Source organism: Tasmannia lanceolata, unplaced genomic scaffold (genome assembly GCF_043159265.1).
Source record: "Tasmannia lanceolata isolate RefF3 unplaced genomic scaffold, GAP_Taslan_0.1 ptg000003l, whole genome shotgun sequence".
NCBI lineage: Eukaryota > Viridiplantae > Streptophyta > Magnoliopsida > Canellales > Winteraceae > Tasmannia > Tasmannia lanceolata.
The window spans coordinates 5,060,431-5,081,559 of NW_027518680.1; the positions used below are offsets into that span (position 1 = coordinate 5,060,431).

At 38.9% G+C, this 21,129-nt stretch overlaps 2 protein-coding genes across 2 annotated transcripts; both read left to right on the forward strand.

The window, feature by feature from the left end:
• Nucleotides 1-206: 206 nt before the first annotated feature.
• On the forward strand, nucleotides 207-4,488 carry LOC143848768 (Leucine-rich repeat protein kinase family protein). Its single transcript, XM_077357813.1, has 2 exons — nucleotides 207-3,472; nucleotides 3,582-4,488. Exons 1-2 carry the CDS (start codon nucleotides 1,138-1,140, stop codon nucleotides 3,896-3,898), a joined length of 2,652 nt encoding a protein of 883 aa, XP_077213928.1. The 5' UTR covers nucleotides 207-1,137; the 3' UTR covers nucleotides 3,899-4,488.
• A 4,863-nt stretch (nucleotides 4,489-9,351) lies between these two features.
• On the forward strand, nucleotides 9,352-17,570 carry LOC143860397 (DNA topoisomerase 2-like). Its single transcript, XM_077371000.1, has 21 exons — nucleotides 9,352-10,003; nucleotides 10,636-10,928; nucleotides 11,575-11,641; nucleotides 11,733-12,003; nucleotides 12,106-12,302; nucleotides 12,404-12,613; nucleotides 12,737-12,850; nucleotides 13,095-13,208; nucleotides 13,326-13,490; nucleotides 13,582-13,767; nucleotides 13,861-14,016; nucleotides 14,108-14,241; nucleotides 14,349-14,517; nucleotides 14,613-14,792; nucleotides 14,884-15,070; nucleotides 15,159-15,208; nucleotides 15,328-15,753; nucleotides 15,866-16,052; nucleotides 16,157-16,227; nucleotides 16,323-16,428; nucleotides 16,536-17,570. The coding sequence occupies exons 1-21, from the start codon at nucleotides 9,446-9,448 to the stop codon at nucleotides 17,144-17,146; spliced, it is 4,452 nt and encodes a 1,483-aa protein (XP_077227115.1). The 5' UTR covers nucleotides 9,352-9,445; the 3' UTR covers nucleotides 17,147-17,570.
• The last annotated feature ends 3,559 nt before the right edge of the window (nucleotides 17,571-21,129 follow it).

The window sequence follows — 21,129 nt, forward strand, 5'->3', positions numbered from 1 at the left end:
ACCACGGTTTTTGTTTGTGCCCACCAACTGTTCCTGTTGTGTGTGGAGACACCGAGAGAGAGAGAGAGAGAGAGAGAGAGAGAGAGACCGAACGTTAGCTAGCCGTCAAGGGGGGTGGGGCGAGGATAGCCTACAAGGGTGGGTCGGGGGGGATATCAGCGCCCATCTAATCTATCAACCAGGGCTTTAATATTTTATAATAAAATATTGATTGAAGGGAAGAGAACAAAAAGGACTGTTCTGCATTTCTAATATCCATCATGAGGTTTAAGGAGAATCCTAGGGTTTTAAACAAGGTCTTATATCAGAATTCTGGGGTTACTTGACACCCTTCTCCCCCTCTCTCTCTCTCTAGGTTATCTTTTTCTCTAACCTTAATTTTCAAGAAACACTTGGATTTTTCCTGCTAACTGAGCTTGCTTCATTGACCCTGACTCCACTATTCTCGTGAGAGAATTTGCCCCACTTTTCAATCAAACCTTCATTTAATAAAGGCCTGAGAAAAAAACATTTGATCTCTGAAATTCCAGGAAAAAAAGAGAGGACTACTTTTACCATCTGGGTGTTCTAGTTTTGGGAATAAACAGATGATGGGTATGAACCAGAAGCTCTAAATCTTAGAGAAGAAAGAAATTTTTGTGCGCCCAAGTACCAGAATGTTGTGGAAATGGAAATGGCTTCTTCACCAGGTGCCCTGACCTGGGGAGAAAGGGATTTTGCTAGTAAACTTCAAGGATTTTTCAGAAAAGACAAGTCTAATTTCTACTAGAAGCTCTGGTTTTTCATTGAAGGAGGGGATTTTGTGGGGTTTCATCTGGAGTTCTCATTGTTCAGGGAACGGGTGGCTTGGGGTTTCAAACTTCAGGGCATTGGTAAAGGCAAAGTAAACAACTGCCTGTGTTTTGAGAGAGGGAAAGGTGTAATTAGTTTTGTAGCTCTGGCCTTGTTAATCAAAGGGCTGAGTTTTATAGAAAGAGGATCGCTTTCATCAGAAGCCACAATTTTCAGGAGCAAAAAGAAGACTGATTTTTTCGGTCTATATCTCAGCCCTTTAAAGTTTCAACCCCTATGAATAAGCCATTGTCTATAGAAGAAGAAAGCCCTGAGAAAAAAGAGGCCTTCCGCTGTTTGTAATTAATGGCCTTTTGTGGCTGGTTTTCTCTTTTGCTGGCTGGTTTTCTCTTACACAATCAGCTTGTGGATTCTCAGCATGATGATCAGTCAACCATGGTGGCTCTTCAGAAAGAGTTGTTAGTATCCAATTGGGATGCTAACAACACCGACTACTGCTCTTGGGTTGGCGTATCCTGCAACGCAAACCGATCGGTGGAAAAGCTTGAGCTCCCTCGTCGCGAGCTCCGAGGTAATGTTTCTATAATCTCTCAGCTCAAATCTTTGAAGAGAGTAGACCTTTCTTACAATTACCTCCATGGGGAAATTCCTACTGCTTTTGAAAAGTTAGTTGAGCTTGAGTTTCTTGATTTATCTTGGAACAAGTTTGGAAACTCGATTCCGCCGGAGTTGGGTAGTATCAGAAACCTTAGATCATTAAACCTATCCAATAATTTGTTAACAGGAATAATACCCGATGAGTTGCGAAGTCTAGAAAGATTGCAGGATCTTCAGATATCTGGAAATAAATTGAATGGCTCTATCCCTTATTGGGTGGGCAATTTAACCCGTCTGAGAGTTTTCACTGCATATGAGAACCTTTTAGTTGGTAGAATTCCTGAAAATCTAGGCTCTGTATCTGACCTTCAAGTGTTGAACCTTCACTCAAACCAACTAGAAGGACCCATACCAAATAGTATTTTCACTTCTGGTAAACTTGAAGTTCTGGTATTGACCATGAACAAGTTGAATGAGAGTATTCCTGAGTCTGTGGGGAACTGTAAAGGTCTGTCTAATCTTCGGATTGGCAATAACAAACTCATAGGAAGTATTCCTGTTGCCATTGGCAATGTCAGTAGCCTTACATACTTTGAAGCAGATAACAACACCCTCTCTGGTGAGATTGTCCCTGAGTTCGCAAAATGCTCTAACCTCACCCTTCTGAATTTAGCCAATAATGGGTTCACGGGAACCGTTCCTTCTGAGCTTGGAGGGCTTACAAACCTTCAAGAATTGATTGTTTCGGGTAACAGTCTCATTGGAGAAATCCCAATTTCTCTTCTTAATTGTAAGTACCTTAGCAAACTCGACCTAAGCAATAACAGATTCAATGGTAGCATCCCCAAAGACCTCTGCAGCATGTCAAGATTGCAATTTTTGCTTTTGGGTGAGAATTCAATAAGAGGAGAGATACCTAACGAGATTGGGAACTGTGTAAGATTGCTTGAATTACAAATGGGTAGTAACTATTTGACTGGTACTATCCCTCCTGAGATTGGTCGGATCAAGAATTTGCAAATAGCTCTGAATCTGAGCTTCAACCATCTTCATGGGTCAATACCGCGAGAGTTGGGGAAACTCGACAAGCTGGTTTCCTTGGATTTCTCTAACAATCAGCTCTCTGGAAACTTCCCATTGGAACTTAAGGGCATGTTGAGCCTTATAGATGTTAGTTTTTCAAATAATCTGCTCACAGGCCAAGTTCCCATCTTTGGGCCATTCCAGAAGAGCCCAAGTTCAAGTTTTTTGGGCAATAAAGGGCTCTGCGGAGAGCCATTGAAAACCTCTTGTGGGAGTTCTTTTGGTTCTGACCATGGGGCCAACCATCACAAGGTTTCGTACAAGGTCATATTGGCAGTTATTGGTTCTGGTTTGACAGTTTTTGTTTCGGTGACAGTTGTTGTTCTTCTTTTCATGATGAGAGAAAGGCAAGAAATGGCTGCCAATGTGGCTGCTGTTACAACCGATGGAACTGTGAGTACACCGATGATAATAGCGAGTAACATATTTGTTGAAAATTTGAAACAAGCAATAGATTTGGACAGTGTCGTCAAAGCCACCCTGAAGGATTCAAATCAACTCTGTGGTGGGACTTTCAGTACTGTTTATAAGGCAGTTATGCCGTCTGGACTCGTTCTTTCGGTGAAGAGGCTGAGATCCATGGATAGAACTGTGGTTTATTACCAGAACAAAATGATCAGAGAGCTTGAAAGGCTAGGGAAGCTCTGCCATGATAATCTTATGAGGCCTATTGGTTTTGTGATCTATGAAGATGTTGCTCTGTTGCTGCACCATTACTTGCCGAATGGAACATTAGCTCAGCTACTTCATGATAAGAGTCAAACAGATTTTGAACCAGATTGGCCAAGAAGGCTATCCATGGCCATTGGAATAGCAGAAGGGTTAGCTTTCCTCCATCATGTAGCTATTATCCATCTGGATATTTCCTCTGGTAACATATATCTAGACGCCAATTTCAACCCTTTGATTGGGGAGATCGAGATATCAAAGCTCTTGGATCCATCGAAAGGCACCGCTAGTATCAGTGCGGTTGCAGGCTCATTTGGTTATATCCCACCAGGTACTCTTGTGTTATGAGTCTTAAGATATTCTTTAAGAAAAATTCATTAGATGTTTTTCATTCTTCTTAAATTTGATTGCTTTGGTATTTTTTTTTCCTGTTTTTACAGAATATGCATATACCATGCAAGTTACAGCACCAGGAAATGTTTATAGCTATGGAGTTGTGTTGCTTGAGATCCTTACAACCCGGTTGCCGGTTGACGAGGCCTTTGGTGAAGGGATAGATCTGGTGAAATGGGTGCACAATGCATCCACAAGGGGAGAAACTCCAGAGCAGATATTGGATGCGAGATTAAGTACAGTGTCTTTTGCTTGGAGGAAGCAGATGCTTGCAGTTCTAAAGGTTGCCTTGATTTGCACCGACAGCACACCAGCCAAGCGGCCTAAAATGAAGAAGGTGGTGGAGATGCTCCTAGAAGTTTAATCAAAGTTGGTTTTTTTCTATTAGAGAGGATTTCCACTGACCCTACACTCTTGGGATAAAGAATTGGTGGTCGTGACGTTCTGATACTGTTTAGAGATTGAGCTTATGCTAAATCAAGTTAGCTATTACTAGATCTCACCGAAGCAAAAGACGAGGAACTTGAAGGCTGAATTGGATGAAATTGTTTTTTTGTTGGATGAAATTGTTGGAGGAATATCTCATATTTTGTTGATGGATTTTGAGAGGCGGAAGTTCTGTTATTTGCAGTGATCTTTGAGGGTATCGGATGGTGAGTCATGATATGGGGCCTCAAGTAAAGCAGGCATTTTTATGGGATCCTCAAATAAGGATGTATTTTCTGGTTTCTGTGAGATGTTATTCATATGTTTAAAGTTTCTAAAATTCGAGGGAAGATAAGTGAGCCAACAGTTGACTTGCTTAATGCAATGGCTTACGATAATCCCACAAGCAGACACTTGCAATTATCTCATTAGTTTCAGTGGAATGTTGATTTATAGTTGTAGTCTATGTATTTGGAAAATCGAACTACTGTTCTTCATATTCCTGAATCAAATTTTAGTGATATGTCATCTAGACTCTAGTGGCTTATAATGCTGCAACATATTTTATACAAATGGCATCGTGTCTATTTCTCAAATACCTGTTATACATAGGTTGAGCATCATAGTACGCAGAAAGACTAACAAAATGCCTTTTAGATTTGAAAATAATGAGGCTACCATGCCCTTAATCATTTTGAACCATAACTGAGATCCGTTGGTTTTCTTTATGTTCATCATTAAGGTTATATCTCAATTAACTTGATAATTATTTTTCTTGATGTGTGTCTAGTGTAGAGTTAATCAAAGGCACAACTGAGATCCATTGGTTTTCTTTATGTTGAAGTTTGTTTCTCCTGTGCATTCTACAAGATGAGGGAATCAGCTATCCAGGAAGCTGCACCATTCTCTAAGCCTCATGTCCTGAGTTCTGAATTGCCGAAATATTTTATTAATTATAGCATTAATGATAGGTGCAATCACTCATGAAAAATTAGATGAAAAAATGGTGTTAACTTCGCATGAAATAAGCCACACACACACACACACACACACACATATGTAGTAGCATTTTGAATTCTTCATACTGTTACAATATGTGAGACGTTTGATTGGGTTGAGGTTCACTGTTGGATTGTCTTGGTGTAGATTAGGCAAGTAGGTCAAGAGAGGTAACCTAGCTAGATTAAGCAATAAGATTGAATTAGAAATCAGGCTAGATTAGAATCTTCTATTATCATCTCTTTCCATAGTTATCTTGATTTCATTCTATATTTATCATGTAAGTGGTCTATATAAGCACCATCAATTCTTTTGTAATTCATCCAAGATTAGAAATCCAGAATTTAACAATTGGTGGATACCATATCTGTTGGCTTGGTTGTTGCAATTGTTAGTCTTAATCTTATGCGTAGATGTCTTTAAGCCCCACCTTGCATGATTGTATTGAAGTATCCATCCAGGACATTGCACATACATAGGATATTAAAATAAGAACTTCCCTTGTAACCACACCATTAATAGAGCTTTTACCTGTGCTAAGTTGGCCTTCCTATTTAATAGGTTTGCTCTTATTGTTAGATTTCTGAACAATTCATGTGAACCCTATTAGATGGATGCACATCTCCCCTGCAATGTGGATATACCTATTTGGCTTCATGAGCAAATGTGTCCCTGCAAGAATGATCTACATTGTTTGAGAGCTTTACATTGTTGAACACTCATTTTTTACATAATTAATTTTATACTGTGAATTTGTACTATGTATTTAGGGTTTATCAGGTGCTACGGTCCTAAGTGGGGGCCCGAGCTCTGGAGCTTTTGGCGTATCCGTAAGGTTCCTAACATTTGGTATAAGAGCAGCCACCACGTTCCGTGTTCGAGTCACGGAAGGGTGACCTGTGAAAAGGGCTACCCGGAAAAAAGGCAAGAGTGAAAGCTGTCACAGAGTGGGCCGCTGAGGACGGCAGGTGCGGAAGCGTAGTGGTATGTTACGGTCCTAAGTGGGGCCCCGCCTAGGTATGGGACTGGGTGGGACCCAGCCTGGTATGGGACAGGTTGAAAGGGCCTTGCCTAATGCGTTCCATCAGCTCTGGAGCTTTTGGCGTATCGGTAAGGTTCCTAACATCAGGTTCCTTTTTTCCCATTTTGATACCTGTGACATGTCCTTATCTAAGTTAGATAGGTTAATGTTGACCAAAAATCAAGGTTATTCAAATAGTGGAAGTTGATGGCCTCCTAACCTGTAAGAGTTTATTCAGTTCAAAGCCTCAGTTTTTTTCTTGAATATGCTAATTGATGCCATAAAGAGATGAAGACATCCACGAGTATTTTTTGTAGCTTGTAAAGACGTTGAATTCCTTTATTTCAGGACATACATGGAAATCCAAACATGGATGCAGGACATACACATGAAAGATATAACATGAAATCCTTGGAAAACACATATATGGGAAGCAATATTGTATAATCTGTATAAATAAAACATATATATTGCAGAAATTACATCTGCTATTGTATTTGAAGCGATGCTGTTTTGTAAATTCTAAATATACGAAGATGATAGTATCAAGTTTTGTGCACAACTCTTTGTGTGACATGTTGGTTTTCATTCTATCGTTTCCTCCAATTTTTTGTCAGAGTTTTGATTGGTTATTGTGTGAAGTCTTCCTCGTCCCATGAACTGTTCATCCTCTCATGAAATGTTCCACTCTCCCTGTCACCTAAAAACCCTCCTCTTTCTCGTATAAAACGTCCACACGTCCACTCGTCAAATCTTCCATAAATCTCTCAAGATATGAAGAATTTCAATTGCTCTCTTTATAATCTCTAGTCATGATTTGTTTTTAAGGGCTGTATTCACATCTCTATATTTCAGAATGAAAATATATTATCACATCATGTGTAGCCATTATATAGATTTATTTTTCCTTTTTAGTTTTGTTAGCTTTGCTTAAGTGATCTCAAATCATCTTTTTAACAACTAAACATTAATTCCCATGTAGAATGTGTTAATCTATTAACTAAAACTTCATTTGTTCTTGGCTATGTTGCCTGGTTTGATCAATATCATATCATATTGCAAACCAATACACCAAACCAGTTCGTAATACGGTTCGTGATATTAGAGTTGGTATTGTATGCTAAACCAGAATGAGCTTGTTAAACCAGAACAGGGTTACTGAATCAGTACACCAACAGGTAGAATTTTCGTATCTAGACACATTTTATTTGATATATCAACAATGCCTTCTGCACTCCTTCTTCACTCTACAATATTGATCACGTCGAGTGGAGTTCTCTGAATGAATTAAAGATGATAGGGTAGTTCCTATAAAATCATCTCCAATTTATCAAAGTCGAGGAAGTTCTCCAATTTTCCATCCAATGATCCACTATCCTTCAATCACAGTTCACAAAATGTCCAAAAATGAGCTTTGGCCATTGTCACAACATGATTCCACAGTTCTGCGTGCACGAAAACCATCTATAAATGTATCACCACTTGCTGAATCACTAAATCAGTCAATAAAAGGTGAGTTCAAGTCGAACCCTCGTTATGTTAATTTGTTAGAGAAGCATATATATAGTTGGACTATCACAATGTTAGAGAAGGTTGCCCAAGGTGGTTTGATCACAATCAGCAACTTGCAAACATTTTCACAAAGCCGCTCGTCTCGAAGGGCATTCTGTAATCTTGAAGTCAAATTTGGCCTATGAACATCTTCTCGGATCAGTTTTAGATTTGCTAGACGAGCTGGTGGAAATATCCGATAATCCAAAAGATGGGTGTTGTGACTCAGGTAGAACTCACCCTAAAAAGCTAGCCAATAGGAATGGTGAGCAAGTCCAACAATAGGAATGGTGAGCCAATGGGGATTCCATACAATGCAAAAGGAAACAAATTAATTGAGAATGAAACATAATCTTTTCTCTAATGTTACCAGTTACATCAAATATAGTGGGATTCTTTCAATTTTATTGACCTTGTACCAGTGTTATTTAATACAACACCGATCTCTCTCTTAAAGAGAGCTAGACGAAAACCATGATGACATTTTCTTCAGGTGTTTATACCACCCGTGGAAACATGTTTTATTCTCTTAGACCATGCAACCACCCTTGAAATTTCTCCATACAGAGAGGGTGTGGGACCGGAGAGAAAGAGGGGCCAGACCAGATCTGCGACAAAGATCTTGTATTGAAGTTGTAACTTTATATGTAAATAATGCTCATACCTATAGCCATTGGCTCCTAGCTTTTCTTCTTCACTTGCCATAATGATTGCTGGTGTTCTTGACCTTCCTTTAAGGGTGTCAATTTTAGCTAGGGCTCAGAAGCTCGCTCGAGCTCGGCTCGAATCCTTAACGAGCCGAGCCCGAGTTAGGCCAGGCTCGGCTTGGCTCGGCTCGTTAAGGCTCGTTAAGAATTTAATATATTTAAAAATATATATATATATATATATATATATATATATATATATATATATATATATATTATATTAATATATACATTAAAAGGGTTGTCCATGGAGTGAAAAGGGGGGGCAAAATATGTCACTTCATTTTTGGAACCCCATTTGTTACTAGGACCACCCCCCATAGTGTAAAAAAAATAGTCAAATTACACTAGTAGGGCTGTCCAGGAAAGATGAGGGGTGTGAACATAATATAACCCGAGCTCGGTAGCCTGACCGAGCCGAGCCCGAGCCGAGCCTCACTTGTGAGCTTAACGAGCCGAGCCGAGCCGAGCCGAGCCTGGCCAAGCTCGGCTCGTTTACACCCCTACCTTCCTTATCTGCCTTTCTAGTTTCTACCTAGTTTAGGTTGATGGAAAACCTCATCTTGAAAGAAGGGAAAATCCTTCTCAAAAGGTAGTAGTAGAATTAGGTTCATGAAGAGGGACCTATGGCTCTATTTATAGATGCATCAAGCTTCTCTCTTTCCTACCCTCTGTAGGTCGGAGGGTTAGATCAACTTATGGAAATGATTTTTGAGCCACAACCTATTTAGACTGTGGACGGTTTAGATCATCCTATGGTGCGGGCCATACCGTACTTTTAATAAAGTGAGGAGTGCCCTCATCAAAATACAGTAGTGCTGATAACATTTCCCTGTATCATTTACCTAACAAATATACCCTTCTTAGCATACGTATCTTAAAAAGTAAAGAGAGGGGTGCCCATGTCAGAAACTTTCTTTCCGATTTTGCCCTTCTACCTCTTCTTCGCATAAGTATTTTAAATATTCTACCAAGGGTATTCCCGTAATTCATTCTGATCATTCCACAGCCGCACGATCTCTTCCAACCCCATCTGACCCCTCCATTTCCCAGTCCGCCCAATTCAAATTCAAACCACTAGACCGTTCTTCCTTTCCCAATAATAAACCCCCTCTCCCTTTCCTTTCCCCATTTTCATCTCTCAATCCCTTTTCTCCATTTCTTCATCTCTCAGACACAATCTCTGTGTCTCTCTTTCTCCTCCGCCATGGCTTCCATTGAAAATAAATTTCCCTTACAAACCAGCAACACCTTCAACACTAACCGTCCTGCGAAAACCATTGAAGAAACATACCAGAAAAAAACCCAGCTAGAACACATCCTTCTTCGTCCCGACACATATATCGGCTCTATCGAGAAACACACACAGAACCTGTGGATCTATGAAAATGGAGAAATGGCCTATCGCCCGGTCACCTATGTACCAGGGCTCTACAAGATCTTTGATGAAATTCTTGTCAATGCTGCTGATAACAAGCAGAGAGACCCGTCAATGGATTTGGTGAAAGTCGACATTGATATTGATCAGAATTGCATTAGCATCTATAATAATGGAGATGGAGTGCCTGTTGAGATTCACCAGGAGGAAAGGGTTTATGTGCCAGAATTGATTTTTGGGCATTTGTTGACTAGTAGCAATTATGATGATACCCAGAAGAAAACGACAGGGGGAAGGAATGGGTATGGTGCTAAACTTACGAATATATTTTCAACTGAGTTTGTTATTCAGACTGCTGATGGGAAGAGGCAGAAGAAGTATAAACAGGTTTGGAGATCTTGGTTTTATGTTACTTTTTTTCTGCTTCAGTTCTTGATGGGTTTTTTATTCTCTGTCATTTGGGGCATGTTGATTTTTTGCCTTCTGTCTTCATTTTGTTGCATCTGATGATCTTTGAGATGGTGTTATGTTCAGATGTTTCTTGGGTTGGATCTGATATTTCCCTTTTTTGTGTCTTAAATTTGTTTTTGTTTCCTTCCCCCCTTTTTCCCTTTTAATTGTTTTTAGGGTTTGTAGATTTTTCTTTCTTTTGTTGGTATTGTTTGTTCTCAAGTTCTTGAGTGATTTTCCTATTAAACTGATTTTTAGGCAAGATCTTGTTTTCTTGGTCTTTTTCTTTGATAGATCTGGTTGTCTGGTTCTTTTCTAATGTTTTTTGTTTTTCTTCTTTAGTCTCACCTTAATGTTTCTATGACAGATTTTTGGGTTTTTGTAATCTTTTGTTGGGACTGATGATTATGTTTTGAGGATGTTTTTTTTTCTTTTGTTGGTTGGTCCTTCCCTGTTTACTTGCCTTCATTTTTTGACCTTTCTTTTCTAGATCTTATATTTCTATAATATTGTTTACTTTTACGGTTTGTCTTGTTTACATGGCTTCCAATTTCCCTTGTTATATGAAGGTGTTCACGAACAACATGGGAAATAAATCAGAACCATCAATTACAAAGTGCAAGGAAGGTGAAAACTGGACTAAGGTTACATTTAAGCCTGACTTGGCTAAGTTCAACATGACCCATCTGGAAGATGATGTGGTCGCGTTAATGAAGAAACGGGTAGTTGACATAGCTGGTTGCCTTGGGAAGACAGTCAAGGTAGAGTTAAACGGACAACGGATACCTGTAAAATCATTCATGGATTATGTCAATCTCTACCTTAAATCCGCTAACAAGTCCAGGCCAGAAGAACTCCCAAGGTTTGTCTCCTAAAAAATTTCAAATCTAAGATATTTCAACTTGTTCTTAATTTCAGAAACTGATTTTCATATCCACTTTGTTAGCTTACCAACTTCTCCAAAAGCTTAAGCTGTTGGAGAAAGGCGTTATTTATCTTTTTATACTTTAACACTCCCCTGCACGTGTGGCCCACTTGGCAAACACGTGGCACATGTAAGTCCCACTTTGGGCCGACCATCGCATGCGGATTTTTGCTATCCAGGAGGTTTGAACTCGAGACCTTTGGCTTTGATACGATGTTAACTTACCAACTTCTCCAAAAGCTTAAGTTGTTGGAGAAAGGCATTATTTATCTTTTTATACTTTTGTTAACTTACCAACTTCTCCAAAAGCTTAAGCTGTTGGAGAAAGGCGTTATTTTATCTTTTATACTTTAACACTCCCCCGCACGTGTGGCCCACTTGGCAAACACGTGGCACATGTGGTCCCACTTTGGGCTGACCATCGCATGTGGATTTTTGCTATCCGGGAGGTTTGAACTCGAGACCTTTGGCTCTGATACCATGTTGACTTACCTACTTCTCCAAAAGCTTAAGCTGTTGGAGAAAGGCATTATTTTATCTTTTATACTTTAACAACTTTAACACACTTCATAATTTTGAATAGGATTGCGGAGAAAGTTAATGACAGGTGGGAAATTTGTGCAAGTCTAAGTGATGGGCATTTTCAACAGGTATCAACTATCAATTAATAACACCCATCTATTATTGCTGCTCGGTTGATCATTTTTGTGTTGGTACTTATTCTCTTTTTGGTGTTTTCAGGTCAGCTTTGTGAATTCCATCGCCACCATTAAGGGTGGAACCCATGTTGATTATATTACTAATCAGATTGCGAACCATGTCGTAAACATAGTAAATAAGAAAAACAAAAATGCCAACTTGAAAGCTCATGCGGTAAAGAACCATCTGTGGATTTTCGTCAATGTTCTCATTGACAACCCAGCATTCGATTCACAGACAAAAGAAACCTTGACTACTCGTCAAGGAAGTTTTGGTTCAAAATGTGAAATTTCACAGGAATTCCTCAAAAAGGGTTAGTCCTCTTCTACTTTTGTTCTTCCCTACTATTCATTCTTTGAGAAAGAAATTAAGACAAAATTTAAGAAGTACGCTTATTTAAATCTTGTGATTTCAGTGGCTAAGTCTGGAATAGTGGAAAGCCTATTGTCATGGGCAGATTTCAAACAGAGCAAGGAACTGAAGAAAACTGATGGAACCAAGCGACAGAGAATTAGTAATGAAAAGCTCAAAGATGCTAATGAGGCCGGCGGAAAGAACTCAGAGAAATGTACCTTGATTTTGACGGAAGGAGACTCGGCTAAGGCTCTTGCTGTGAGTTGTTTCATAAGTTTATTAACTTATTACAAATTTATAGAGTTTCTAGGAAAAGTAATAGAAGTGGATGGGTTTTCTTTTCTGGTCTATATCTACAGCTTGCAGGGATCTCTGTTGTGGGCAGTGACTACTATGGAGTGTTCCCATTGAGAGGAAAACTTCTTAATGTGAGAGAAGCAACCCATAAGCAACTAATGGAGAATGCCGAAATTCAGAACATCAAGCAAATTCTCGGGTTGCAGCAGAATAAGCAGTATGAAAATGTCAAGTCCCTGAGATATGGTCATCTGATGATAATGACTGATCAGGTTCATTTGTTAACGATTTGTTTGTTTTTTCTTGGTTCATTCCAAAAATCTTTGTTGGCTGCCTTATTCTAATGTGCCATTTCTTCACTTGGATAGTAAAATTTTCATGGTTTGGTGGTACAGGATCATGATGGTTCCCACATCAAAGGGCTGCTGATAAATTTCTTACATTCGTGTTGGCCATCACTTCTCAAAATTCCTTCCTTCTTAGTAGAGTTCATAACGCCTATTGTGAAGGTTTGTGTCAATTCAATAGCTACAGATAAAATCTCTTAAGTGGAAGCTAGTTAGATGAATAAAAACAACTAAAGATCAAAGAAGAATAAAAAGTGCATAATGGCATTCCACTTTACTAGTGTATCTATAATGCCTTGCACATCATGAGACATTTTTGGTCTATTTTGGTATATATTTTGGCATTCCACTTTACTATAGTGTATCTATATAACCCTTTAAGGTGCGTGTTTTTTAATGTGTGTAGGCAACTAATAATAAAACTAAAAAGATCTTGTCGTTCTACACAATGCCTGAGTATGAATCATGGAAGGAAAGTTTGGGAGGAAATGCGAAAGGCTGGTCCATCAAGTACTATAAGGTTTGTTGTGCAAAGTACACATGACATGTTGCTGACCTCAATATGATTCCATATTTGTTCATAATGTTCAACTTTGGGCAATCCTCATTGCCAAGTTCCACAATCATCTTTTGGCAGGGGTTGGGTACTAATACAGATGAAGAAGGAAAGGAATATTTCAGAGATATTGCCAAACACAAGAAAGATTTTATGTGGGTGGATGAAGAAGATGGGGAAGCAATAGAGCTGGCGTTCAGCAAGAAAAAGATTGAGGCAAGGAAGAACTGGCTCCGCCAATTTGAGGTAAAATTACCATCTCCTTGTCCATATCTCAAAATTTAAAATCCCCTTGTTTTTTGGATTTCTGAGTCCTCCATTTCTTATACCTCTGCAGCCAGGGACTCACCTAGATCAAAAACAAAAGCTCATCAAATACAGCGACTTTGTCAACAAGGAGCTTATATTGTTTTCTTTGGCGGATTTGCAACGGTCGATCCCCTCTATGGTTGATGGCCTAAAGCCGGGCCAAAGGAAGATCCTTTTTAGTTCTTTCAAGCGAAACTTCATCAAAGAGATAAAGGTATGTTAATTGTTGCCATTTAAAAATTATAGAATTTCTTTTGGATGTGGAGAGGACTACTAAATATCAAATTGTTATCTTGTTTCCATGCAGGTTTCTCAGTTCTCTGGTTTTGTATCTGAGCACTCAGCTTACCATCATGGTGAGCAGAGTCTTGCTAGTACCATTATTGGCATGGCACAGAATTTTGTGGGTAGCAACAATATAAATATTTTGTTACCGAACGGCCAATTCGGCACCCGTAACCAGGTAATATCATGAACAAAGGAATAACCAACATCACAACACACTATATCCATTATAGTCTTTCTCTAATGTTTCCTATTCTTTGTTCTATCAGGGAGGCAAAGATCATGCGAGTGCCAGGTACATTTACACTTGTCTATCGCCTCTAACACGATTCTTGTTCGCCAAGGATGATGATATGCTTCTCAACTATTTGAACGAAGATGGACAATCTATTGAACCCACATGGTAGAAGTTCCTAAACCAAAGAAACTATAAAGCATTGTGACCTCTACTTTTGGTGCCTAGAAAGTCACTCAAGAGATCACCTCGCATTCTTGTCTTCTGCAATTCAGGTACATGCCCATACTACCTATGATTCTCGTTAACGGAAGTGAAGGAATCGGAACTGGTTGGAGCTCCTACATTCCGAATTATAACCCGCGGGATATTGTTGCAAATTTGAAACGGTTGCTAAACGGTGAGACAATGCATCCCATGGATCCATGGTACAAAGGATTCAAGGTCACTCTTTCTTACCCTTGATTAACTTCTTCAGTAGTTAAATTTCCACATTATTTTTTCTATGTTAAACAATAGATTGTCATGACACAATTCAGGGAACAATTGAGAAATCATCAACAAAGGAATCTTATACCATCACCGGTATCATTGAGGAAGTTAATGAGACAACGTTGAGGATTACAGAGCTGCCAATCCGTAGATGGACGCAGGATTACAAGGAATTCTTGGAATCTTTGGTGACAGGGAATGATAAAGTTAAGGATCCATTCATCAAGGTAAAAATACAAAGCACCAATTTATTGAGGGGGCCATTAAAATTGTTACAGAAATGGATTAATCATCATAGGGGATTTTTCATGGATGCAGGACTACAAAGAGTACAATGGTGTCACAACAGTTCATTTTGAGGTAATCCTCTCCGAGGAGAACATGAAGATTGCTAAGCAAGAAGGGTTGACGAAAAAATTTAAGCTCACTGTCTCCATCAGCACTACCAACATGCATCTATTTGATTCTAGAGGGGTGATTAAGAAATATGACTACCCAGAACAGAGTAAGTAGAGTTTTTTTATTATTTGTCAGGACTTCATTACGCACACAACTATTCTTGACGATTTTCTCTTTTTTTCTTCTTCTTGCAGTTCTAGAGGAGTTCTTTCCTTTAAGACTCGAATTTTATGCAAAGAGAAAGGTGGGTGTTTTACACATGATTATTTATTTCTCCTCTCAGTGTTAGAGAATTCTTGTCCTGTTTTTCTTCATTTCTCTTTTTTGTCTGAAGTTTATTGATTTCATTAATATCTCATCCAGAAAGTGCTGCTGGATAATCTTGAATCAGAAATGCTTAAAATGGATAACAAGGTTAGGTTCATCCTTGGAGTGGTGAGAGGAGAGATAATTGTGAACAATAGGAAGAGAGCAGATTTGTTTCTTGAGTTAAAGCAGAAAGGCTTCACTCCACTCCCAAACAACAAGCCCAAGAGTGTTGTTGCTGTGGACAATGAGGAGACTCTTGAAACAGAAGAAAATGAAGAAGACTTGGAAGTTACCAGAGGAGTGAAGGCAAGCGATTACGAGTATTTATTATCGATGCCAATTGGAACCTTGACTCTTGAAAAAGTACAAGAGCTATTAGCACAGAAGGAAAAGTTAGCAAATGAAGTGGAGGAACTGAAAAAAGTGACGCCAGAGTCTTTATGGAGGAAAGATCTTGATGCTTTCATGGTGGAACTTGATGTACGTCACAGCTAGACCTCGATTGCCAAACACGAATTTATCTTAAGTTTTTACATTTTTTCCTTGTATGGTTTTCATTGGGATTTTCTTGTTTGATTTTCCATTAATGCAGAAACAAGATAAGAAAGATGCTGAGGTGGAAGTCGAGGTGGCAGTGAAGGGAATGGGGGGCAATGCTGGTAAGGTTTCTAAACAAGTGGCAAAAAACCCAAGAAAGAATAACACCATGAAGGCCAACAACAATCCAGAGACGGTCTCTGATTCCGCCGTAGCAACAGTTAGTGCTGTAACCGAAATGGGTAAGCTTATGATATCTTGTTTAAATAGAATTTATTAGTTGGATTTCTTTTTTAATATATGTACTTGTTTTCTAAATTTTGGGGTTTATCTTTACCTGTTGCAGAAAATAATGCTGAGGTGGTCAAACAAAAGGCTCAAGGAGGAGGACGTCCAAGGAAAGCTCCTGCTAAAAAGGTCTGGCTCTATCAAATTCTCAAGTCCATTTCTGTTTCCTTTTCTTCTGTCATGCAGTTTCTCTATATATATGAATTGTGGCTCTGGTCTTTCAGCAAGGAAAATCAACTATAGTTGACAGTGATGAAGACGATGAAGAGCTACTTGACCTGAAACAACGACTGGCCGCCTATAACATAGATTCTTCTTCAGACCAAAGTGGTATGCTATAGTCCCATATGTCATTTTCCTTCTTTTTTTCCTTTATGCTTATTTGCTGCAAAATTGCTGATTAGGGAACTTTTCTAATCTCTTTGTTTGTTCTACAGCCATGGATACTGACATAGCAACCAAAGAACCAAGGAGGAAAGAAACAAGCAAGAGGGCTTCTGCTAAAAAGGCTCTATCTTCCTTCACAGAGATTTCGGATGGCGATAGTGAAAACGAGCCTATGAAGACAATTTCAGAAGAGAAAGCCAACGAGGATGATGATGATTTTGAGATAGAAGAAGTCGTGGTACCTGCTCCAAAAGGAGGAAAGAAAGTAGGTGGCAGGAAACCTGCAAATGCCAACGCTACAACAATAAAGAGAGGAACAACAGGGCCGAACAAGCCAATTATAAGTCAGAAGCTAATGACCGAAATGCTTCAACCTGTTGAAAAGGCGGTAATCTCGCCAGAGAAGAAGGTTAGAAAGATAAGAGCCTCTCCATTCAATAAGAAGAGTGGTTCTGTGTCAGATAAGATCAATGAGAAGAAAGAGAAGGAAAGCTCTCCCCAATCTGGTTCTTCTGGTGCTTCCAATCCAGAAGAGGGGAGTGAGGTTATGGCGCCGAGGGCCAGACCGCAGAGAGCAAACCGAGGGAAGGCTACATATGTGTTGAGTGATTCTGAGAGTGAAGCTCCTACTGATGATTCTGATTTTGATGAGGAAGATTAGATTAGTTGGTGACTTCTCTATATGATAGTTCCTTTCTAAGGACTAGATAGTTCCTTTCTAACGGCTACTTTAATCTAACTAAAATTTGAAATAAAGTTGGCAGTATTTTTCGTTACCAATGTTTTGAAATTGAGTTTTGGAGCTTATGGATGATTAAATTTGGTAGGACTGATGATATTTCCTCCCCTTTTCTGTGGTTGGTCTTAGAATTATCCGTTGGCTCATATATTGCTGTGGGCCCCACATGCAAAACATAAGTCATGTGTTGACTGTGGGGAGTTTGGAACTTTGGAACATATAAGGCTGTGGGCATACTGCTGTATGTTGCTTATTTAGAACAATGGTCTGAAATGCATGTTATGTGTGTTCTTCCTGAATTGTGAAATGTGCTCTTGTATGACTGTTGACATTGGAAATTTTGTTGTAGATTTGATTGAAATATTTTAATTTGAATTGCTTAGGGAAATAATATCTATGCTCCCTTTCTTTGATAATGGCAATCAAAACTTTGTAAGCAACATTGCCTAACAAACAGATAGTAAATTGAATGTTGCCCAAGAGATGTTAGAGAATTTAGTGGTGGAAGGGGACTCCCTTAATGTCATCCGTTGGCTGAAGGGTTCTACTAAACATCCTTGTAGGTTTGATAGATATTTTGACTAAATCAAATACTGAATTAAACCATCTGCTATTTTTCGGCACGTTCGCAGATCTGCAAATGAAGTTGCAGACCGGCTTGGGAGTGAGGGGGTTGCTAAGGAAGCTCAGACCCTTATGATTTCCATTTCTTTTTCATTCCTTTGGTGTATTTTTTTCGTTATGTTCTTTCCCTCCTCTCTCTGTATTTGACCATCTCGGTCTTGTTTTTTCAATAAAATTGGTTGCCATTCAAAAAAAGTATATTGAATGTGCAATCAAGTGTGAAGGCAGATGTTGACTCTTATATGACTGCTTGGAATAAAGATTTTTCATTGTACAACTATTGAATTGTAATTGTCTATTACTCTTGGCTGTTCTTCAGAGTTTCCGTTTCGATCATGTCTCATGTGACACCATTTTTTTATGTTGAGTACTCATAAATATAGTCATTTGGCAAAGTTCCATGTTCAAAAAAGGAAAAAAAAAAGAGAGACAAAATATGTTGGGTAATTCAATGAGAATCCCAAGTACAGTCTATGGCTTAAACAACCACCGAAGAGATTGAAGAATGTTTCCCATGCGCATTATTATTCACGTATATGTACTTTGAACAACCTTTTCTAAGAATGTACTCTCTTATATCATTGGACCTTTTGTATTAAATATTGAATATGAATATATTGAAGTAAATTATCAACATAGGAGCAATGCTACTTCCTGATCTAAGCAATAAGATATAAGATAATAAATGTGTGGAGCATTAATTATTATAACCCTTACTTTATATAAATAAAAAAAACTTGAGGAAAAGGATTGTACGCTCGACCGTACCTAAAGTTAGGTACGGTAGAGTGCCAAATCACATGGGTCCCCCATTTTTGGTAGGCATCTAAACCATTCATTTGCAAGGCCCCATCATAGATAGGGTGCATACCAAAAATCAGAACCATTGAATCATCCTAACCCCTCCAAAACTGGAGGGCAAAATGGGCAGATTTGTGGACAAACACTGTCTGTCCATTTTGGCCTCCACAAATGGATGGGTTAGGATGATCCTATGGAGCTGATTTTTGGTATGCACCCTATCTATGATGGGGCCTTGCAAATGAATGGTTTAGATGCCCACCAAAAATGTGGGACCCATGTGATTTGGCACTCTACCGTACCTAACTTTAGGTACGGTCGAGCGTACAATCCTTTTCCTCAAAAAACTTAACAATTCATTTTTATTTGCCCCCTAAAAAGTAAGAGGGGTTTTCTTTATATATAGATAACTTATCTACAGAGAAGTTGATACCTATAAGATATTAAAGCCTTAAAATCTGCTGCATACGCTCCTTTAAAGGTGTGCTAATTATTGTAAAGGGGGTGTGAATTTATCATCACCATTTTAAAAGTTAAAAGAATCAGGAAATTCATTAAGGGGGGTTTGGATACCAGCAAGATTTAGATTTGGATTTAGTTGATAGTTTGAACTGGATTAGATCCTTAGATTTCCAAATTAGCTACAACAGTGCAAAAAATTCCAATTTTCAAAATTTTTTTGCGAGACATTATTTGGAAATCAATATTTGTGGCAACTTCCGTCACCATCGCTGCTCCTCGACGTTGCTCTGGCAGCAGCAAGACATCCCTCTCTCTCTCTCTCTCTCTCTCTCTCTCTCTCTCTCTCTCTTAAAACATGATCATGAAGATGATTGATGTGCTCTCTCTCTTAAAACATGATCATGAAGATGATTGATGTGTTTTGTATCCAAAACTCAAATCAAAATCAAAATACAAATGCATGAGGTATCCAAACGGGCCCTAACGGTTTTAAGCCCCTACTATATATAAACAAAATAAAAGCTTAGGAAATCGCCTTTATTTGCCCCCTAAAAAGTAGATCATCCCAACCCTTCAAACTGTGAAGGCAAAAAAATTGATAGATTTGTGAAGGTTTTTACACGTCCAATTTTGCCTCCACAAATCGTAGGGTTGGGATGATCCTATGGAGCTGATTTTTTGGGCACACCCTATCTATGTGAGGGCCCATCAAATGAGTGGTTTGCATCACCCAAACAATGTGGGGCCCACTGTATTTTAAGCCGTTGGTGTAGCTAAGTTAGCTACACGTATGTGTAGCTACACTTTTCTCTCCCTATATATATATATATATATAGACTAGTTTGAAGCCCATGTATATATATATAGACTAGTTTGAAGCCCATGCGATGCATGGGGCATTATAGAAAAATTAAATGAATAATAAACAGATTATTAAAACGATTGTAAAAAGTTAAGAAATAAACATGTGATGCAAAATGAATATAGAGCATAATTAAAAAATAGCAGAGATTCACTGAATACACAGTTGAGATGAAGTTGTGGTATACATAATGAGAAACCTTCACTGTTACAGTTGAGCTGAATTTATTAACCAAGAAATTAGATGTGATTCATATGCAACCATTCAAATGCAATCTATCCACTAAAATACAGTACTAAAAAGATTGATTAATAAATAGAAGCAAGCCAGCCAGTCAAAACAGTAACGGGTACTGAAACAAAAAGGGTGCCATAGCATATCTCCAAGAATTATAGCAGGGACCGGACTACAAATCCAAGAAGAATGAATAGTCATCTTACATTTCAGCTTAAAATCTATTATAAAAACTACCCAAACCATGTACCGCTTCAACTCGTCTAGAGCTCCATCTCTTATGCTCTTTGGTCTAGATACCCCTTCAACAAACCCTGATCCTAATATTCAACAACAGCATGGAGACATTGGAGCACATCAAACGTGGTGGGTGCATGGAGATAGCATCTCTCCCATATTAGCGTAATTAATCAGTCATGTTGAGCCCACTTTTTCAATTATTTAAGAGGCTGTTGTTGGATCAAATATCAAGGGCAGATGCCCTAGTGTTGGTGCCGGATCAGGCACCATATAATTTCTCAAGTATTTAATACTTTCAAAGTTATTTCTATTTATACTAGGGCTCACATTTTTTGATCCGTCAGACAAGTTAAGTTATCTAGTCCGTCGACCAGAAATAGGGATGGGCTCACATTGTTTGGGTGATCCAAACCATTCATCTGATGGGCTTTGACAAGAATAGGGTGTACCCAAAAAATCATCTCCAATACGAGTAGACCTGGAAAACGGGTGGGCCATGCCTGGTTTGACTCGACCCGTACGAGTCCTGGTCAGACGGGTCGGGTCAAAATGACCCGGAAATATTTACGAGTCACGAATGTTGGACCCGTACGGGCCGGGTCACTTCTTGCCAGGTCTAAATAGGATCATCCTAATCCTTCAATTTGTGGAGTTTTAAAATGGGCGGATTTGTGGAGTATCG